Here is a 20,591-nt window from a genome sequence, read left to right as displayed (position 1 = left end):
TCCAGGTTCCTCCTCAACCAGTGCAGATGCCAGTGCAATTCTCCCCTACTGTGCTAGTGCAAACCTCTCCTACAGCGCAACCCACCCCGCCTCCTACGCACCATGATATCCAAGATGCAGAGGTCCATCGTGATGGTAGTGGGAGGGTAATCATACGACCAATGGGTAAAGGGTAAGTTTACTTTCATATTCAAATTTATTATTCTTCTTTTGTATGTTAATTGTTAACTTGTTGATTTCCAATCTTTAAAGGTGGACACCTAACCATTATGTTATTGAGGAAATTGGCCATGCAATAAAATCACAATTTAGGGGTCCCTATTATCACTACGACGAAGCACCTGAGGAAGTCCAACTTAAATGGTGGACTGAATTTAAGGTAACCTAAACTTTGCATTTTAATTATTTCTCATCCAACTATTTATGAATATCATAAAATATGTGTAATTGTATTGTTTGTTTTTATAGACTCAAGTCATTTGGGCCCCACATGATGATTGGCAAATCAAAAAAATCTACAAGTCAAAGGTTAGGAAACGCTTCTCTGATATGCTTGGGAAAGCTTAGGTTAAAGGGACTAGAGCTATTTGGATTGGTGAGGAGGCATGGATTGGTCTTTTGACCTATTGGAATTACGAAAAGTTCAAACAAAAATCAATTCAAAATAAATTAAATCGATCATGAACTCGAGGTGGGACATTGCATTCCACTAGTCATAAATCACATATGGACATTGCCTTGGGATTGGTAAGTACATTAATTATGAATATTTTGTTACATCTTATTCAATTTAGTACGGAATATCTAATATTGTTAACTATTTTCATTTATTTCAGGACTGTAAATATGGTCGACCTGTTGAGCCAGATGAATTATTCATGGCAACACACACTAAGAAGGATGGTGCTTGGGTAGATACTCGTGCCAAACAAATTTACGTAAGTTGTTGGTTTACTTTTGCTTACATATTTTATATTTATAACTTACTATTGTAACACTAAGAACTCCTAAAAACGCACTAGAAAACCTACCATGAGCGGCTGAAAGCCATCCAAATCAACAACTCTGAAGGATCTACCTCTAACATCCAATCAGCAACAAAACTTCAATGTTGGATGGATGTTGTTGGAGGTAAGAGCAGAGGTCGATGTTATGGCACTGCAGACTTGTCTGCCAACATTCGACATGGTGTGTCATCAATGACTCAACCTAACATATTACCTTCTTCCATTGACTACATAACTGAGAATGAACAACTCCGTCGAAAGGTCATGGAAGCAAATCAAGTAGTTAATCAATCAAATCAAGTAGCTAATCAAACAAATCAAAATGTAGCTATGTTGATGGATAAAATACAGATGTTAGAGCAAAAATTAGCCACGATGGAACGACATCAACCTGACACATCAACTGGCACGAGTCAAGTCCACCCGTACTATGATGAAAAATTTGATGATCAACCAGTGCCTTGAGTTCATCTTCCATGCATCTATGTTTCAAATTTTTCTTCATATGTCATGTTATGCTTTGGATTTTAATTACAGGACATTCGTGTTATCGTGCTTAATTTATTATGATTTGGATTTCAATTAGTGACCTTATGTTATAATTCAATTTCAATTTGGAAATTGGTGTCTTTTGTAATTTTGGTGTTGTTTATAAATTTATTTCTTTATTACAATCATTTACAGGTATTACATTCTTATAAATTGAATTTAGATTCATTGAAAATTGATTCAAATTTAATCTGGTATTAATTTTTAAAAAAAGTTCAAACTTTATTTTTAAATATATTTTTATTTCACAATTTGCGTGGGTCTAACCCACACTAACATTTTAAATTATTTTTAATTTAATTTAATTAGTGTCCAAGAAGTGTAGGCTACACCCACACTGATTTAATTTAAACGCAAACTTTGCGGCGGACACCACGTACCAGGATGTAACATGTGTCCACATCAAGCAAGCTCGCATGACAAAGTTTTCTTTTTTGGAGATATTATATGTGAATACACCTTCATTCCACAATTTATTAAGGTCATCAATAAGAGGTTGTGAGTAGACATCTATTTGTTTAGTTGGGTTATTTGGCACTGGTATGTGACAAGTTAGAAACATGTATGGTTTGGTCATACACATTTCAAGAGGTAAGTTATAAGGAGTAATGAATACTGACCAACAAGAATACGATGATGTTGAAGCTTGGACGTAAGGAGTGAACCCATCCGAACATAAACCAAGTCTCACGTGTCGGAGGTCACACGCAAAATCTGGATATATCTTATCAAAGTGCTTCCAAGCTTCCCCATCACATGGATGTCGTAACAACCCATCATTTTTTCTGTTTTCAAAATGCCATATCATTTGAGTAGCAGATTCCATTGATGCATATAGTCTTTGCAATCTTGGGATGATTGGCAAATAAAACATTCTCTTCCTTGGAATATTTTTATATCTTCCCCTGTCACCCTTTGGTTCAAAATAACGAGGAAGATGACAAAATTTGCATTCAGTTAAATAAATGTCATCCTTGTAATACAACATGCAACCACATTCACAACAATCAATTTTTTCTGCTTCCAAACTTAGACTTGACACAATTTTTTTGGCCTCGTAGTAGTTCTTTAGTATGAAATTTTGTTTTGGAGCTACATCATTTAACATTTTTATGACGTAATCTAAGCACTTCTCTGGAGCATGCCAATTGGTTCTAGTAGCTAAAAGTCGAATGACTATTGATAATTTTGACTTTGTTGCTCCTTCATAAATTGGTTCATTTGCAGATGCTAACATATCATAAAACTTATGCGCGAATGCATTAGGAGACTGTTCTTCAAAAATATCGTCATAGTCCAAGTTCTCATATCGAAGTCTTATATCTGATGCTTGCATGTATGCATCATATAACATATCGTTTACTGTCCCAAACTTATCAACATAATTCATATCATCATAGTTGCTCAACGCATGACATAAGTTGTCCTCATTTGACCCATGTTCTCCTTGATGAACCCATATTCGATAGTTGGGTTTGAATCCATATTGTAGCAGATGAGGTCTAACAAGACAGGGTTTAAGGATTTTCTCGCAAATACATTTAATGCATGGACACATCACCCCTCCATCTTGTGTATAGGAAATTTGTTTCATTGCCTTTGAAACAAATTCACGAACTCCGTTGATGAATCGTGACTTAAGTCTCCTTAAGGGATCAACCATGTCATACATCCAGTCTCGATCCATTATTCTACATACATCCAGTCTCGATCCATTATTCTACATGTTGATGTTAGAAGTGTAAGGCAACATAAAAATTTAGGTTTAGGTTGCATGTACTTAGGTGTACATGCATTTCCATTTTGGAATGGAACTTAGAAAGCATGTATACATGTACATAATCTCATTAGATAGTTCATTAAGTAGAAGGTTTCGCTCAAAATTTCTTCTAGCTTCTTTTTTAAATAGTTAATCAAATTTTAAATTCCATTTTTGACCAAATACTTATATGCAAGACATCCAACCTGTACTTTATACACTAGTTCTAACAATGATGATAGAGAGGCTTTATGCTTAGCCCATCAAGCAGCCAATGACCAATGACTGCTAACGTTAACATTGTGGTGTATCACATCACAAGCGAAAACAATAATGAAAATAAAGACGAGGACATTAATTATGCTTGATCTTATAATGTTTTAATTAATTTTTTCTTATAATACTTTAATTCTTATAATTAATTTTATCTAGTAATGCTTTTAATATATACCCATTTAAACGTCTTCTCTCTTTTCTTTAGTTTCATGCTCAATCACAGATTTCTCTTCTCTTATTTTACTAAACAACTAAAAAGTAATAACTTTTCATAAAATTCAGAAAAATACCTCAAAGTGTGAAACAAAAGCTTCCTAAAATGAGAAATACCTCCTTGAATACCCGTTAGAAATGAAGCTTCAAAATCCAAATATTATAATGAAAACATGAACCTAAAACAAAACAAAAATAAAAAAATAGAAAAGCAATACCGGAATGAGCTTCAGCCACAAAACTTTTAAGTGGAAGGGAACTTATAGGATTCAATTATGGCTCCTGCAAATTGAAAAAAAATGAGGATTTGGGATTGAGAAATTGAAAAAGATTAGGAAAATAGAAACTGACCTAGAGCTTTGTACTTTTGAAAGTGTTTTTGGAGGCTACGGAAATATTAGGAAAAAATAGAAACTGACACTTTGGGATTTGGCAGATTTAAGTTTTTGGGCGCAACAAATTTTGGACTCATTCAACACAATCCAAAATTCACTTTACAGTTTATGTCATTTAAATTATATATATATATATATATATATTTAAAATACATGTAAATAAATATAATAAAATAAATAGTATTATATATACAAAATAAAATAGTATTATTTGCATGTATATTTCAATATAATAATAATACAATGATTTGTTATAGGGATCATAACCGTAAATGTAATATTCACATATTATATCTAATAAATAATATTATATGTGAAAAATCTGAAATGATATAATTTAATCTTATCATAATATAATATTAATATTAATGGATGATAACTATTTATAGTTAAGTAACAAATAATACTGGATTTATATCTATACATATATATTGATATATCATATTATTATAAATAAATATATTATTATAAACTTACATTTATATTGTAATTCATTATATTTTCTTGTCTTCATTCTTTTGTTTAAGATTAGAAGGTAATTTTTATAAAATGGAATTTCATAATAAATATCCAAAATTCATTGTCAGTTAAATGTTTGCATTTTTAATTTTAATTATTATTATGTGTATTATGTATTTATATTTATTTAAATAAAATATAGATAATATATTATTTGTTCCATAACTATATAAATAGTTATCATCCATTAATATTAATACCAAACTAAATTATATCATAATCGTACATGTAATATTGACATTTTATACTCAATATATAGTTTAAGATTAGAATACACAATGTCATGCAAATCTGTCTTCGAGAATAGTATATTTATAGATACAAACACAACATAGCGAAAGATTCTATTCATGAGAAATAATTGAATGAAGTTGTCATTCGTCCAATGTCTCCGAGAATAGTATATCCATAAATACAAACATAACATAAGTGAAAGATTTCGTTCATGAGAAATAATTGAATGAAGTACATATAATTGTTCTCATCAGCTGAATGAGATCGAACCTTGGTAGTGGGCTCCGAGTTGAATCACCTTTGCCTACTGTTGTTGCTTTGAGATGCTAGTAATCTACAACGAGGGGGCTCCACCTGTTGACAAGACTCTGACGATCAAGTCAGTGAGATCATTCAACTATGAATATCTGTATAATATCTCTGAGTGTAGGGTTACCAGAAAAACTTACCTTTGCTCAGGGTCTAAAGCCCTTTTATAGTTTTCATAATAGCTTCATAAAGCAAGAATATTACATATACCTTTATTTTGTGGGTATATTCTGTTGAAGATGGTTGCTGCCCCTTCAAGATTGTGTTTGATGAAGACTTGTATGTAGTGTTTGATGAAGACATTTATGTACTTTCCATGTATTTGTGCTTTGCTTTAAGTATGTCTTAGTTAGTGCTTAGAGGTTGTCTAAGAGTAGCTTTTTGCTGAGTAACTCACCTCATAACCACTGGCCATGTGTTAAGAACAAGCATAAGTTTTCTAAAACTGTTTTTCACATGTTTTACACAAAAACACGTTTTACTGCATAAAAATAAATCTGTTCTTTTCTAAATAAACAGATTCATTTTCTTCACTGATGCCTTGGCTAAAGTCTTGTAAAAATTTGATTTTGCGCATCAGGTATTTTGACTATGTCTTCTTCTTTTCAAAACGACTGAGTTTCAAATAGTTAAACTTTCTCTGTTTTCGTTTTGAAAAAATAAATCTGTTCATCTGTAAATAAATAGATTCTTTTTCTCTCTGGTGCCATGACAAGCTTAAACGTTTTCAGTTTTATCTCTGCACCAGAATGGTTGACTAAGTCTCCTCACTTAACAGATTCTCTAACTGCTTTTGAAAATAAATCAGTTTATTTTATTTTCAATCTGTTCATTTTATAACAGCTTTAACTGTTTTTCAAAATTCTGTTATAAGCTGGCTTTCTATAAAATGCAAACTTGTTTTCTGAGTTTATTATCAATTCAACAGTTCATACATTTGCAAAAACGAGTTTTACAGCAGAGAATCAAAGGTTTACAAAGGATTAGCATTTGTTCTTCAAAGATTTCGAAAATCACAAAGTGCTTGTTCTTGGTTTGGTTCCAAAAGCTTGGTGTGAGGTGCAGCTACTGTTCTAGCAATCTTGCCTACTGGTTTAAGGCTGATCTTTGTTACCTCAATCAGGTGTAGTCGTTTCACTTCTTATTACTTGTAATAGTTTGGTTGATCCCTCTTCTTGATAGGTGTTCTTGGAGAGTGGGTGTGTGTGAGTGCTGAAATAGGTTTTTTCAGCAAGAGTACCTAAGTTCTTGTAGGTTTCAAGAATAGTGGGAAGTGTAATTGATTGTACTGTGTTTTAGTGATTTCCACCTGTTGTTGGTGAAGACTGGATGTAGCTCAGGTTGAGTGAACCAGTATAACTGCCTGTGTTCATTCTCTCTCACTCTCTGCAATTTCGTTTCTGCATAATTGATAAAACAGCAAAGAAATAAATCTGTTCAATTGAAAATAAATCTGTTCTTTCTGGGCACTGTGCATACTGTTCTTGATTTCTGAAAAAGCTGTTTTAATCTGATAAGAACATATAAAATCTGCTAAAAGCCACTGGAACAGATTGACTGTGATAGGCTGCTCAAGAAACTGTAAATGCTATTAATTGAACCTTAAACAAATTACTTAAAGTTGAAGCTTGCTGTTCTGTGATTCATTGTTCTTAATTTCTGGAAAATTGCTTGACATCAAGAAGAACACTCATAGTCTGTTAAAAGCCACTGGAACAGCTTGTTTGCAAAGGTCACTCAATTAATTAGCATGCTATCAATTGAACCTTAATCACTTGCTTGAAATTGAGGCTTGTTGTTTTGTGTTCCACTGTTTTTCAAATATGATATTTGTGTGTGTGCTGCTGGAAATTCTCACTGCATAATCTTGTGATTAACCTTGCTGAATTAAAAGCGTTTCAAACAAAAACAGTGCTGAAATAAATCTGTTCATTTTCACATAAATCGATTTATTTTCTGTAAAACTGTGTTAAACACTGTTTCTACGAGAAAGTTTTAAAAGGTCAATTCACCCCCCCTCTTGAACTTTGGCACTATTAAACCCAACATATTCAACATTATCTCCAACGATTTGTATTCATCATTATCTCTAATAGGTTTTATTTACATCAAAATATACATACGCTTAACCAATTCTGTTGTTCTTTATATCACTTTGTTTGAGTTATCTTTTTAGCATGGATTGTCAATTATCTGGCCCGACCTCATGACACATTATTGGGCTTATTATTCATCTCAAGACGAGCTAGGTACTTCCCAGGTGAGCTTGTCTGATCGGACTACCACGCTTAAGTGCTCGGATCAAGGACCTGAGCAAGTCCGACCAGTATAATAATCAATATTTGATATAATCTATTTTATTTATATAGCATAAATTGTAAATTAACAATAATAAATTAAGTATAAAATAACTATGTATCTTTTTCACATTTTTTATAATAATGTAGTATAAAAAGGTTATATTTTTTATTGTTCTCATAAGAATCAAATTAAATAAATAATTAGGTTTTTTAAGACAAATAAATTCCATAAATATTTTTAATTTTATCATATTATTCATGCAAGAATATTATTAGTTATGTTACCTTTCAACTTTATGTGAAATTTCTCTTTAATATATTACTATTTTAACATAATTCAAATATAAATATATAATAAAATGTTTTAATATTCAAAAATATTTCTCTAATTGTGTCAAATTGCACATCTCTCTCACTCATCAAATTCATGTTTCTAATTATACTATTTCATATAACACATCATCAATAAAAAAATATATAAATAATAATAAAAAATAAAATTTAATTAAATTTTAAAAGCTATTATTTTTCAAAAACACACTAGTCTCATAAAATATCCCACTAATAAAAAAATCAAATTTTTATATTTTTTTATCCTCCACCTTGTTTTATATTTTTTTCCCAATAATAAACACACAACTAAAATAAATAATGGATTTAAATTTAATTTTAAAATACATTTAACATGGGCTAAACCTTCAGAATCTTAATATTTTATTATTATTTGTATTTAACGTAGACATTTTGTTTTTAAACCCACGCTTGTTTTGGTATTTCTCTATTCAACGAAGATATTTTTTTATTTTTTTAAAAAAAATTCACTACAAGAAAAAAATGTTTTAATGGAGGTTATTTAGCGGAGGTTAATCTAACCTTAGGAATTGATTTAATTAATGGAGGTTTTTTTTTTCTAAAACCTCAACAAAATAACGGAGGTTCTTTAACTTTCGTTAATTTCAAAAGGTTTATTTTAAAACCTCTGCAAAATAGCTGAGGTTTTTTTAACCTTCGTTAATTTCCAAAGGTTTATTTAAAAACATCCACAAAATAACATAGGTTTCTTTGACCTTCGTTAATTTTCAAAGGTTTATTTTAAAACCTTAGCAGAATAACGAAGGTTTTTAACCTTCATTAAGTTCCAAGATTTATTCTAAAACTTCAACAAAATAATAGAAATTTTTTTAAGCTTTGATAAATTCCAAATGTTTACAGTAAAACCTCAATAAAATATTTTAGTTTTTTCCAAATCTCAATAAATAATTATATTAATTTTTTTATAAATAAATAATTAAATTATAATTTATTGTATTTGATAATTAAATATTATTAATTATATTTTAATATGTTTATAGAAATATTAAATCATAGTTTTCATGTAATAACTTTTTATTATATTAAAATAAATTTATTTATTAATGCTTAAGATAATTTTCAGAATAAATTTGATTAAGGAAAGTATTTTTAAACTCCATTAAATATTAAAGATTTATTTAAAAACCTTCGTAGTTGAGGTTTACTTAAAAGCCTCCCTTAAATGGTAGAGGTTCTTTTAAAAACCTCCGTTAAACAGTAGAGGTTTGTTGTAAAACCTCAGTAAACTACTCTAGTTTTATTTCAAATTCTTTTTGCTTTTGATTTTTTTTCTTATTTTTTTCCTTTCTCTTATTCGGTAGACCCTAAACCCGCCTCTCATTAACATCTTCTCTTATCTTCACTCTCATTTTTGTCCAACTCCCACCTCTTCCATCGCACACCACTGGACATTTGCTTCTAATGCTCCCCCACGGAACATGCTTCTACTATTCCAGCACGGAACATGGTTATGCTACTTCACTATGGAACTTGCTTCAACCTTCGCTCCACCACGCAACCGCTTGTCTGCAAAGCGCAGGTATGTTCCGCAATTGGTGATGTGGTGTTTGTTGTTTATTTGACGATCTTGGAACCCTAATTTTTTTTATCAGTTTTTTTTTTCGTCGTTAGTGCTTCGTTCTCGTCATTCTTTGTGGCTATGGTTTGTGGTGGAGGTTCGTGGTTGAGGTTGTGGTTCATGCTTCGTGCTTCGTCTTATACCTTCTTCTCATCGATTTGTGGTTCATGCTTCGTGCTTCGTCTTATACCTTCTTCTCATCGATTCGTGATTCATGGTTCATACTCAAGGTCGTGGTTCGTTCGATGTGGCAATGGTTTGTGCAGTTTGTGTTGATGTTTTCCTCTTGCTTGAAATATTCTTGCTTAAATGTTACGAGTTATTTTATGATAATAATAGTATAAAATCTTAAATGTGTATATATCCTTGGGCTAACTTTTATGGATTCATGATATGTTTCAGCACTTTCACTCATATGGATGCCTAAACTGCAAATTCTGAAGCATTCAAGTTGAATTATTTAAACACTTAAATAGATGCCTAAGCTGCTAATTTTGAAACATTTCAGTATTGAATTTTTAAAATTAGTGCTTTAAATGTGAATCTGGTGATGTTCTGTCTTGAAATGCAAGTGCATCTTCTGTTTGTCCTTGTGATGCTTTAAAAAAGGGAGGGAGGGATGAAGCCAATGCTTGGTATGCTGAGATTAAGATTAACAGCAGAAGAAGGAGTTATCAGATGATGCAGAGTTGTCAAGACAAAGCATCCTCAGTTGCTGTAGGAGTCCAAGCTGTACAGAATCCTGCAGGGAGGAAGTAAGGACCATTCTTACATTAATTGTTGTATCCTATTTTTTTGTTTGCATTTTCTACAAGGAGCATAGTACTGCCTCCCTCTGTAAAGTGAGATACTATATAATTTATATCTAGCTGTAATCCAAGTTTGGTTTTGGTAGCTAGAATCCCAAATGTGAGATGGTTTGGAGTCGAAGGGGATTATAATGTTTAGTGATGAATCTGCTTGGACCCAGTCTTGAAGATCTATTCAACTTCTGTAGTAAAAAGCTTTCACCAAAGACAGTTCTCATGCTTGCTGATCAAATGATAGGCTATGACTAATTTTGTAGACTTTTGTGTGCCTTTTTTTTTATAAATTTTAAAAAACTTTTTTTAATGATCCAGATCAACCATGTTGAGTTCATTCATTCTAAATTGTTTCTGCATCGAGATATCAAACCAGATAATTTTCTAATGGGATTAGGAAGGCATGCAAACCAGGTCAGTAGTCTTGTTAAAATGTGGACTTTGGATATCTTGTTTGTTCTCATATTTATTGAGGTATTTAATGCATTGATGTGCATTTAGGTTTATGATTGATTTTGGTTTGGCTAAGAAATACAGAGATAGCTCAACACATCAACATATTCCTTACAGGTACGAAGATTTATTGGCATGCATTAAATTTAGTACTTATCTAGAACGTAGTGTAAGGCCTTGATGGAATCATAAAATATCATATCTTAATTTCAATTACACTTACCCTGTGCTGTAGTTGTAACTTGTCAAGTTGTCATATACTGAGCAGCTGTCATATTAAGAAAATAAAATAAAAGAAGATTAGGGAGGGTATATGTTATTATGGGTTTTATTGAGAATATAATAGTTAATGTCAAATAACTATTATATTCTAAGCCAGTCTTGAGATTTTCTGTTGTCCGTACCTTGAACAAGGTAATAATTTCTCAAGTTTCACTGAAGTAATTTTTATGCTGCTGCAGGATTTATAATGGGATTTTTGAAATGCTACTCAAGTTTGAAACCTCCCTGCTCTTGTTCGTTTTCCTTTTATGATTTGGAGGAAGTGTTCGCTAAATATTCTAATGAGATTTGTGATGGTCAAACTGGACAAGGTTTAACCATGAAGTGTGACTTTGAAACTTTACAGATGGCAATGACGCATCCAATGTCAATGGTAGTGAGCCAGTTTCTGCAAGGAGAAAGGTGGATTCCGGCTACAGGGGTGTCATTCTCTTATGGAATATGAGTACATGATCTGTGATGGTGTTAATAATTAATATATGGCTAGCTTCACTGTGGCACAATTTGCAATGTATATCATATATGCTGGCTTTTAAAAATATCATGGTCCCAGATTCCAAAAGTTTGTTCCATCAAACTACTTTGTAATGGTATATTACTATATGCATATGTAAGAAAATATTATTATTATATTATTCAATAAAATTATCCATGGATTGGTCGTATATTGTTGTTATAAATTTTGTATAAATATTTTTAAGAAAAAATAAAAATGAATATATGAACTTAATCATAAGTTTTACTTCGATCGAGTAGAAGTTTAATTTCTTATGAAAAGTTTATAACTAAAAGAAAAAGCACATGAATGATAAAATGATGTTGAATGCTTAAATGATAAAATAGCAAAAAATAAAATGTTTTTAGTTTCAAAATCTATGATATTTTATGGAGGTTTCAAAAACCTATGATATTTTACGGAGGTTTCGAAATTTATGGTATTTTGTGGAGGTTTTGAAACCTATGACATTTTACGGAGGTTTTGAAACCTATGATATTTTATGGAGGTTTCAAAACCTAAGGTATTTTACGGAGGTTTTGAAACCCATGGTATTTTACGGAGATTTTGAAACCCATGGCATTTTACGGAGGTTTTGAAACTTATGGTATTTTACGGAGGTTCTTAAATCCATGATATTTAACGGAGGTTTTGAAAGGCTTTTCCTGAGGTTTAAAAAAACCCCAAGGAACACGTTACCCAGGGATGGTTTAGCGGAGGAAACTACAACCCTGGGTAAATGACTTAACGGAGGTTTTAACCCTTACTAATGTAAAAATAAACCCCCGTTAAAACCATTTTTTCTTGTAGTGATTAGTGTGAGCTTTACCTTTATTACACCCGCGATGGTTTTGGTATTTTATTGTTTTTTTTTTTTAAAATGTTAGCATGGGCTAAACCTCATAATCTTAATATTTTATTATTATTTATATTTAAAGTGGACATTTATGAATTTTCTTTTTTAAAATTTAGTGTGGGTTTTACCTTTATTACACTCACGCTTGTTTTGACATTTAATTTTTTTTAAAAATATTTAGTGTGAACTAAACCTTTACAATCTTAATTTTTTATTATTATTTTTATTGTTTGTACGTACTTGTTTAGCGTTACGCAATACATTATTATTATTATTATTATTATTATTATTATTATTATTATTATTATTATTTTAAAATATCTAGTGTGAGCTTTATGTTTAATAGACCCACACAAGTTTTAATTTTTTACTTATTTATTTTTTAGAAAAACTTAGTGTAGGATTTACGTTAACTAAACTCATGCTATTTTAATTTATTTTCTCTCTTCCATTTATTGAAGGTTTTGCCCTCACTATTAGCGGTTACTGCATAACCTTCAAAATTTATTTGCAGCTAATTTAACATTTTCTTGTAGCGTGAAGAAGTGAAGCAAGGAATTTAGTTATTATAATTGAGGAAGCTTTTAGCTTTTGTTTCAAAGTTGTGAAGAAGTGAAGCAAGGAATTTAGTTATTATAATTGAGGAAGCTTTTAGCTTTTGTTTCAAAGTTGTGAAGCAGGGAATTTAGTTATTGTAATTGGGAAGTTTTTAGCTTTTGTTTGGTATCCTTATTAAACAATGACATCTTATTTTTCATTAAGATGGTGAACAAGAAATTACAATTTAACTATATGTGCATTCAGAATAACATAAAACAAATAGAAAGTGTACATTTTTTTTAAAATGTATAGAAGTTAAGGTTTCACATTTATTCATTTATTCTTCACTTGTCAGGTAGCAAACTAAATTTAAAATATGTGTAACAATTAACTAGGGTTACACTATACGAAAATTATTAAATAAAAATTAATTTTAGAGACCAAAAATAATTAGTTATTATATTGACTAAATTAGAAACTATTTTATAAATTAAAAAATTATTGGTATCTAAAGTAATTTCTATTATTAATAAAAATTTATAAAATAGTTTTTACATTGTATCTAACCATTAGCTACCAAGATTTTAGCTACTAACTACTTTATATTCTAATTAATAGTCTTTTGGAATATTGGGTTGGGAATGAGGCTGAAAGTGATGATCTATGTGTGGGTGAGGGTGAGGTGGAAAAGGGGAATGATTTTGGGAATGGTGATGTGGCTGAGGCTGAGGTGGAGAAGAGGAACGAGGGAGGGGTTTAGAGTGAAATTGAAAGTGGTAATGTGGATGAGGCTGAGGTAGAGAGGGAAAAAAAAAGGGAAGGATTCAGAGTGGGGATGACTGTGATATTGAGGATGAGGAGGTTGAGGGTGAATTTGAGAGGATTATTATGGAGGATTATGATAATGAGGATGTGGATAAAGTTCATACTAAGTCAAAAGATTCTTCATGGTTAAGGGACCCAAATGAAGAACTTATGGATGTGGAAGTTCATATTGAGTTTTATAAATATTGATGAAGATGTATGTGGTAGTTGTAATTCTCAAATAAAGAGGAAAAGAACTAGAAGGGCAACAAAAACACCCGTGGAAGATTATGAATCACATTGTCAGGATGATTTAATATCATTGGGTGATGGTGATAACCCAATTGACATGCGTGTCAAGGATAGAGGATTGTTAGATATTGAGTGGGAGTGAGAAAATTTGGAGAGTAGGAATGAAAGGGAGGAAAATGATGATGGCCCACAAAGTAATGGTAAGTTTGCTACTTTTAAAAGGCCTAAAAATATCACTAATCTCAAGTGGGAATTAGGGATGTGATTCAACTGCAAAGAATAGTTTAAAGATTCAATAAGAACATATGTTGTACATTATATAAGAAATCTGAAAATGTTGAAGAGTGGTAATAGGAGAGTTAGGGTAAAATGTAATGGATACCAAGGGAATTGTAAGTGTTTTGCATATTGTGGCCACTTACAATGAACCAATTAAAAATTATTAAAATAAAAATAATAATAAGTTTGCATCTAGAATGTGAACACAAAGTAGATGCAATAAAAAAATAAGTTGTAGAATGATATTGCGTCGAGAATGGGGACACAAAGTGGATGCAAGTTAATATTTTATTAAATTTAGCGTAGGTCTAGGCGACGCTAATATTTGTTTCTCAGGTAATGTCCCTGATGACGACATTTTACTCACATTTGCTTTCTCACATAGTGTCCCCAATAGTGAGGCTAAGTTTTATTGTTGTTGGAGATCCCACATCGACTAGAGATTAGAACATTTCATAGTATATAAGTGGATGCAAACGTCGCCTTATAAACTAGTTTTATGAGGTTGAGTTAGGCTTAAAGTCCACTTCTTAATAGGCTATCATAGTCATTTCGAGCCTATCCTAGTGATTGTTTGTTGGACTTATCAGGCCACGTGCTATCGGTCCAGACCACCATATATAGTTCCATGCACGAGTTGGTAGCCTCGGCGTGAGGGGAGTGTGTTGGAGATCCCACATTAACTAGAGATTATGACATTTCATAGTATATAAGTGGATGCAAAACCTCACCTTATAAGTCTATTTTATGAGGTTGAGTTAAACTTAAATCCACTTCTTAATAATTATTTAATTTTATATCCATTTTAGTGTCCCCAAACCTACGCTATAGTTAAATAATATATTTTTCTTTATGTAGGCTTAGCCAACACTACCTTGTAAACTTATGTCCATTGGAGATCGTCTTTAATGCATAGCCACCAAAAGATTAGCTTCCATTTCTATTGGGACACTGAGCCCACACTAGCTCCATGTAGCGTCTCGTTTTTGCTCTTTGCGTCGCTCTTTTGGGGACTCTACCATCATTATCTCTTGTAGTGATTTGTGATTATTGTGTATATCATTTGAAACTGGACAGTTCAGATAGAATCAAATTTTTGATTGTTAATTAGATACAAAGTTAGAAACTAATTTATGAATTTTATTAATAATAGAAATTACTTCAGATACCAATATTTTTTTTAGTCTCTAAAATAATATATAATTTAGTCAATATAGTAACTAATTATTTTGTGTCTCTAAAATTGGTTTCTATTTAATGATTTTCTTGTAGTGTTAGTACTAAATGATTAAGTGGGAAGTTGGAGTCTTGTATTAGAAAAAATCCAAATTTGAAAAGTACTAATATCCATAATAAAGTTGTCAAGAAATGGAACACAAATATTTCAAGGTCAAAGGCGGTCAAAGGCACAAAGGGTAATGTTAATGGCATCAAAGCATGTGGAGGGTTCATGTCAGGAGCAACACACAAGGATTTATGATTATGCGCATGAGCTATTGAGAGCAAACTCTGGATCCACAATGAAGGTGAAAGTTGAAAAAATGAATGGTGTTTCAATGTTCAAGAGGTCTTATGTTTATTTAAAAGCCTACAAGGATGGCTTTTTGGCATGTAGGCCCGTCATTGATCTAGATGGATGTTTTTTAAAAGGATATTATGAAGGTGAACTATTAACAATAGTTAGAAAGGATCCTAATGACCAAATGTTACCAGAGACATATACTCTAGTTGAGGTTGAGAACAAAGACTCATGGTTATGGTTTTTGGAACTACTAATTGATACTGAAAGGTGCAACAATATGTGCACCAAACAAATCCATCTCTTACTAACAAAAGGTATGTACTTCATTTGACATGTTTATGTTTCTCTATATATCACGAAGTTGACTTCTATATATAACCAATTGTGAGGGGTTTGTTGCCAGCCTTACAAGTACTTTTACCTGAAGTTGATCAACGATTTTGTGTTAGACATCTATATTCCAACTTTAGAAAAGCTCTCTAGGAAAAAAATTGAAAACTCTAATGTGGAAGGTAGCAACAAATTGACAGTCTGGAGGTTGGAAGGGATAAAATGAAGGTAAATATGTTACAATACGCCGACAACACTTTATTCTTTTGTAAAGCTAATACAAAAAGTGTCTTCAATATGAAGGCAATCTTACTCTGCTTTGAGCTTGCTTCTGAGCTTAAGGTCAATTTTGTGAAGAGTACTATCGGTGGGTTGGGGTTGAATCAGAGCTTGCTTCAGAGTTTTGCGGCTATTCTAAATTGTAAAGTGATGGTAACTCCTTTTGTTTATTTAGGGTTGCCGATAGGAGGGTGTCACAAACGGGGTGCATTTTGGAGCAGGGTGATAGAGAGAGTTTAGGGTAAATTGTCAAGATGGAGAGGCAGGTGTCTGTCGTTGGCTGGGAGGATTTGCTTGTTAAAATCAGTTATCTCCTCAATCTCGTTATTTTTTATGTCACTGTTTAAGTTACCTTCTGTGGTGGTAGAGAAGTTAGTTTGAATACAAAGGAATTTCCTTTGGGGATGGGGTTCAGATGGTAGGAAGATCGCTTGGGCCTCTTGGAAAAAGGTTTGTGAGTCTCGTGACTATGGGGGTCTAGGTATTATTGACCTAAGGTTGTTTAATTTGGCTCTATTAGGTAAGTGGATCTGGAGGTTGGGTACGGATAAGGGTGGTCTGTGGAAAGAGATCCTCGTTTCTAAGTACGGTGGGTGGAGAAGCTTGAGAGAGGAAGGTAAAGTTGGTAGGGACTCTTTTTGGTGGAAAGATTTGAAGGAGGTGTGGGCTTCAGAGGGTTGGGGAAGAAGTTTTGAAGATGGGTTTGAGTGGGAAGTTGGTGAGGGGAGGACTATCCTTTTTTGGGAGGACAGTTGGTTGAGTTGTGGAGCGTTGAAGAGTGTTTTCCCGAGAATTTTCTCTCTTAGTGTGACAAAAGGTGCAAAGGTGGCTGAACTAAGGAATTGGATTGATGGTGTTTGGGTGTGGCACTTTGAATGGCGTAGACCCTTTTTTGAATGGGAGAAACCTCTGGTAGAGCAATTCTTTCAGTTACTGCAAGGGGCGAAGTTGGAATCGGGGAAGGCAGATTGCTGGATTTGGAAGGCAGGGGGTTTCATACTTTTACGGTTAACTCAACCTATTTTCAGGTTAGGAAGGATAGAGTTGGGGAGGTTTCTCCAGTTTACAGTAAGTTGTGGAGGTGCAAAAGCATTGCCTTCCGCTTTGGTCACTACTTGGAGGGTGATGGAGAATAAGATTGCTACTAGGGTAAATTTGGAAAGGTGAGGGGTGGTGGTAGAGAATCTGGTGTGTGGTTTGTGTGGGAAGGTGGAAGAGTCGTCCAGTCATCTGTTTTCCGTCTACGAGTTTACCTGGTGGGTGTGGTGTCTTTGTTTTGAGTGGCTTGGAGTGTCGTTTGTTATTCACAAGGACCCTTTGGTAAACTTCCAACAATTCAGGTTGTGTTCGGCTTCTGATGTGGTTAATGATGTTTGGAGGGCGATTTGGGTTGGTGTTGTGAGTGGAATTTGGAGACATAGGAACTCGGTGACTCATGACTTTTTACGGTAGGTGCACCGCGTTTGTCAGAAGTAATAATTGTCTCTAAGGACGGATATCGATCCCACAAGGAACAGTGAATTATCGAGTACAATATTCGCTAAATATAACAACAGAACAATAAAAAGAGTTTGAAGTGATGATGTTGGCACTGATTAATAAGAAAACAAACAAAGAATTAGTTGTTTCAATTGGAAAAATAGGATTAGGTTTCATCTCTTTCACTCTCATGTATTTTGATTAGCATGTTAATAATAAGCTCTTTGATTGAAATTGATGCCCGTAGAAAATTCATTTATATCGATCTCTCGCATATAAAATTCTTAAGAATGTTTCCTAAATATCGACCTCTCGCATACTTATAAAAACAACTTAGAAATCACACTCAGACGTTAATGGCAATTAACATTTCAAGTCTATCTCTAGCACTCAAATATGCTAAGTATTGATGTTTAGGTCTGAACCCTAAAATACCTCTCGGTCAAATTTAAGATTCTCAATTTGTCACAGAAAGTTAAAAGTAAAACAACAATATCAATAATCAATCAAGAACCGAATATTAATATATAAAATATCACCTCAATACATAAGAGTTTGAGCAGATTACTCTCAATCCCAAAGGGTAGAATTAGCCACACATACTTCTAGCACCTTCCATTCTCCCAATTGGGTTACAATTCACTCTATGGTGTTTTCCTCTCAATCTTGCACACTAGGGTTGAGCCTCTAGCTCTCTATTTATCCTAGTTTTCTAGGGTTAGGTAGATTCCTGTGTCGCGCTTAAAACATAAAAAAAAGCCCAACCTTTCTTTGTATCTTTTTCCAGTCTGGGACCTTCCATCTTTATCTTTTTTGCTCAAATCATTCATCTTTAATCCAAATCTCCAATCTTCCTTAGAAATCTGCAATTAACACCAAATTTGGGAATAAAATACACTTATTCAAATAAAGATCATAAAAAATATAAAAATGTAAAAATTCATAAACTATGAATTATTTTATATGTAAATTAGCAATAAATCCTCATAAGTGCCTATATTTTAATATGAAATATTACTAAAACTAGACACTTATCACTCTCCCCAACTTAGAATCTTGCTTGTCATCAAGCAAAGTAAATGAATATATTTGAATTTAAATATCAAACAGCTTAATTCACTGAACAACAGATAAAATTAGAAACTTATGATGCTTCCAAATTCAAATATAGAAAAATATAGACACAATCAACTTCCAGGATCAAATCAAAACAAACAAATGACAATTCATCAAGGAATATCTTCTCATATGCCTCACAGGTAAGTGTTTGTCTCTATTTTCACTCATTCATAACAAATCACGGTTGTTTTTCATTTCCTCTTCAAATCACAAACATATTAGAAACATGAATCTTGAGGTTTTTTCCAGGGTTGTAATGAGGTTGGGCTTCCAAAAAATATTGGTTTTTCTTAGATAACAAAATGCACATCTTAAAGAAGAAGAATATACCTACAATTCAATTATAGAGAACATATATGTTATCTAATTACCACTTTCTTTCTATGTCACCTTTTTCCTCATTTTCTTTCTTTTCATGATTTTCATGAAACTTTTTCTATCTTTCTTTTCTATTTCTTTTTCTTCTTCTGTTTCTCTTTCTTTCTTTCTTTTTTGTTTTTTTTTTCAATAATAGAAAAGATTCTTCCTATTTTCAACTTTTTGAACTTTCAAAATCAGAGCCAACCATTCCCTTTTCTATATGTATTGCATCTATGTTCTTCGTCCTTAGACATGCTAAAGGGTAGGAAATTATATCAATAAAGGTTAAGGTGCAATATTAACAAAAAATTTCTTGGCCCAAAGGGGATATAAAAAATGGAATTCTAATATAAAGGTTGGCTTTTTGGCCCTGGCTCCTAATTAACACAAACAAATGCCTCAATCATCTTCATGCTCTTTTATGATGCAACAAAAATAAAAATTAAGCAACCACAACTGTCAATTCATCAGTAAAACTCTCAAAACTGTTTAAGGTTCACACACTCACTTGGTTTAAATGGTCTCATTCCTTTTTGTCTTGTCATTATTTGTCCTAATCAATCATCCTGTTAAATTTTCATGTATCATAATTTTAACTACATTTGAATAGGGATTCAATCATATTTTCTTTTCTAACCTTTGTCTAATTCATCTCACTACTTAATATTTAAACACAAATTCTTTTTTCCACAATTCAAAATTAATATTCTAGTTCTTTTTTATTTGAAAAAAAATAAAAATAAAAAATAACTAGAAAACAAACAGACTAAAACTGAAATTTATTCAAGAAAGATAATTCAAGACTTAAAACTAACAAACTAACAAAACAGGAAATTTATTCAAAATAAGCAATAAAAACAAACTAAACAAATAAGCAAATACACAGAAAAATAAATAACCGAAAAATAAAATAAATAAAATAAGACAAAATTCAAATAACTGAAAAGAAAAGATAATTAGAAAGATAAAACCATATTTTTGCTCAATCTTCTCTTCTTAAGAAGTCATCCAGCATTTTGATAAATTTTTTATCTACAGTCTTGCTTCATTTGCTGGATCTACCCCTGAATAATAGAACTTGTCCCCAGGTCAAAATACATAACATAGGTTGGGTATCCCTTGAAATTCTCCATGGTTTACCAATTGGACTTATTTGATAGGAGTGATTGACTAGACAGAATTTCCTAGCCACTTCATTATTAAAATCATATGTTCTCTCTCAACTGGTGATAGGTACAGTTATCAT

The 20,591-nt window shown here is 32.1% G+C and overlaps 2 protein-coding genes and 1 pseudogene across 5 annotated transcripts; 2 read left to right on the top strand and 1 right to left on the bottom strand.

The window, feature by feature from the left end:
- Window positions 1-1,857: 1,857 nt before the first annotated feature.
- On the bottom strand, window positions 1,858-3,243 carry LOC137838711 (uncharacterized). The gene has a single exon (XM_068647941.1). It carries the CDS (start codon window positions 3,241-3,243, stop codon window positions 1,858-1,860), a length of 1,386 nt encoding a protein of 461 aa, XP_068504042.1.
- Window positions 3,244-9,227: 5,984 nt separating this feature from the next.
- On the top strand, window positions 9,228-11,694 carry LOC137837551 (uncharacterized). 4 transcript variants are annotated; one of them, XR_016520352.1, is made up of 6 exons: window positions 9,229-9,452; window positions 9,545-9,747; window positions 9,894-10,246; window positions 10,613-10,708; window positions 10,796-10,864; window positions 11,209-11,694. XR_016520352.1 is itself a non-coding variant. In XM_090301144.1 (6 exons), exons 1-4 carry the CDS (start codon window positions 9,378-9,380, stop codon window positions 10,680-10,682), a joined length of 531 nt encoding a protein of 176 aa, XP_090157270.1. In that variant the 5' UTR covers window positions 9,231-9,377; the 3' UTR covers window positions 10,683-10,708; window positions 10,796-10,864; window positions 11,209-11,694. The 4 variants fall into 4 exon arrangements, 1 of the variants encoding a protein (XP_090157270.1); XR_016520353.1 differs by having other exon boundaries at window positions 9,231-9,452; window positions 10,101-10,246; XM_090301144.1 differs by having other exon boundaries at window positions 9,231-9,452; window positions 10,064-10,246.
- Window positions 11,695-15,680: 3,986 nt separating this feature from the next.
- Window positions 15,681-16,305, top strand: LOC150028019 (uncharacterized; annotated as a pseudogene).
- The last annotated feature ends 4,286 nt before the right edge of the window (window positions 16,306-20,591 follow it).

Source organism: Phaseolus vulgaris, chromosome 4 (assembly GCF_051622355.1).
Source record: "Phaseolus vulgaris cultivar YP4 chromosome 4, ASM5162235v1, whole genome shotgun sequence".
NCBI classification, from domain to species: domain Eukaryota; kingdom Viridiplantae; phylum Streptophyta; class Magnoliopsida; order Fabales; family Fabaceae; genus Phaseolus; species Phaseolus vulgaris.
Note: the sequence above shows the minus strand (reverse complement) of the source record. Positions and strands in the feature narration are given on the sequence as shown.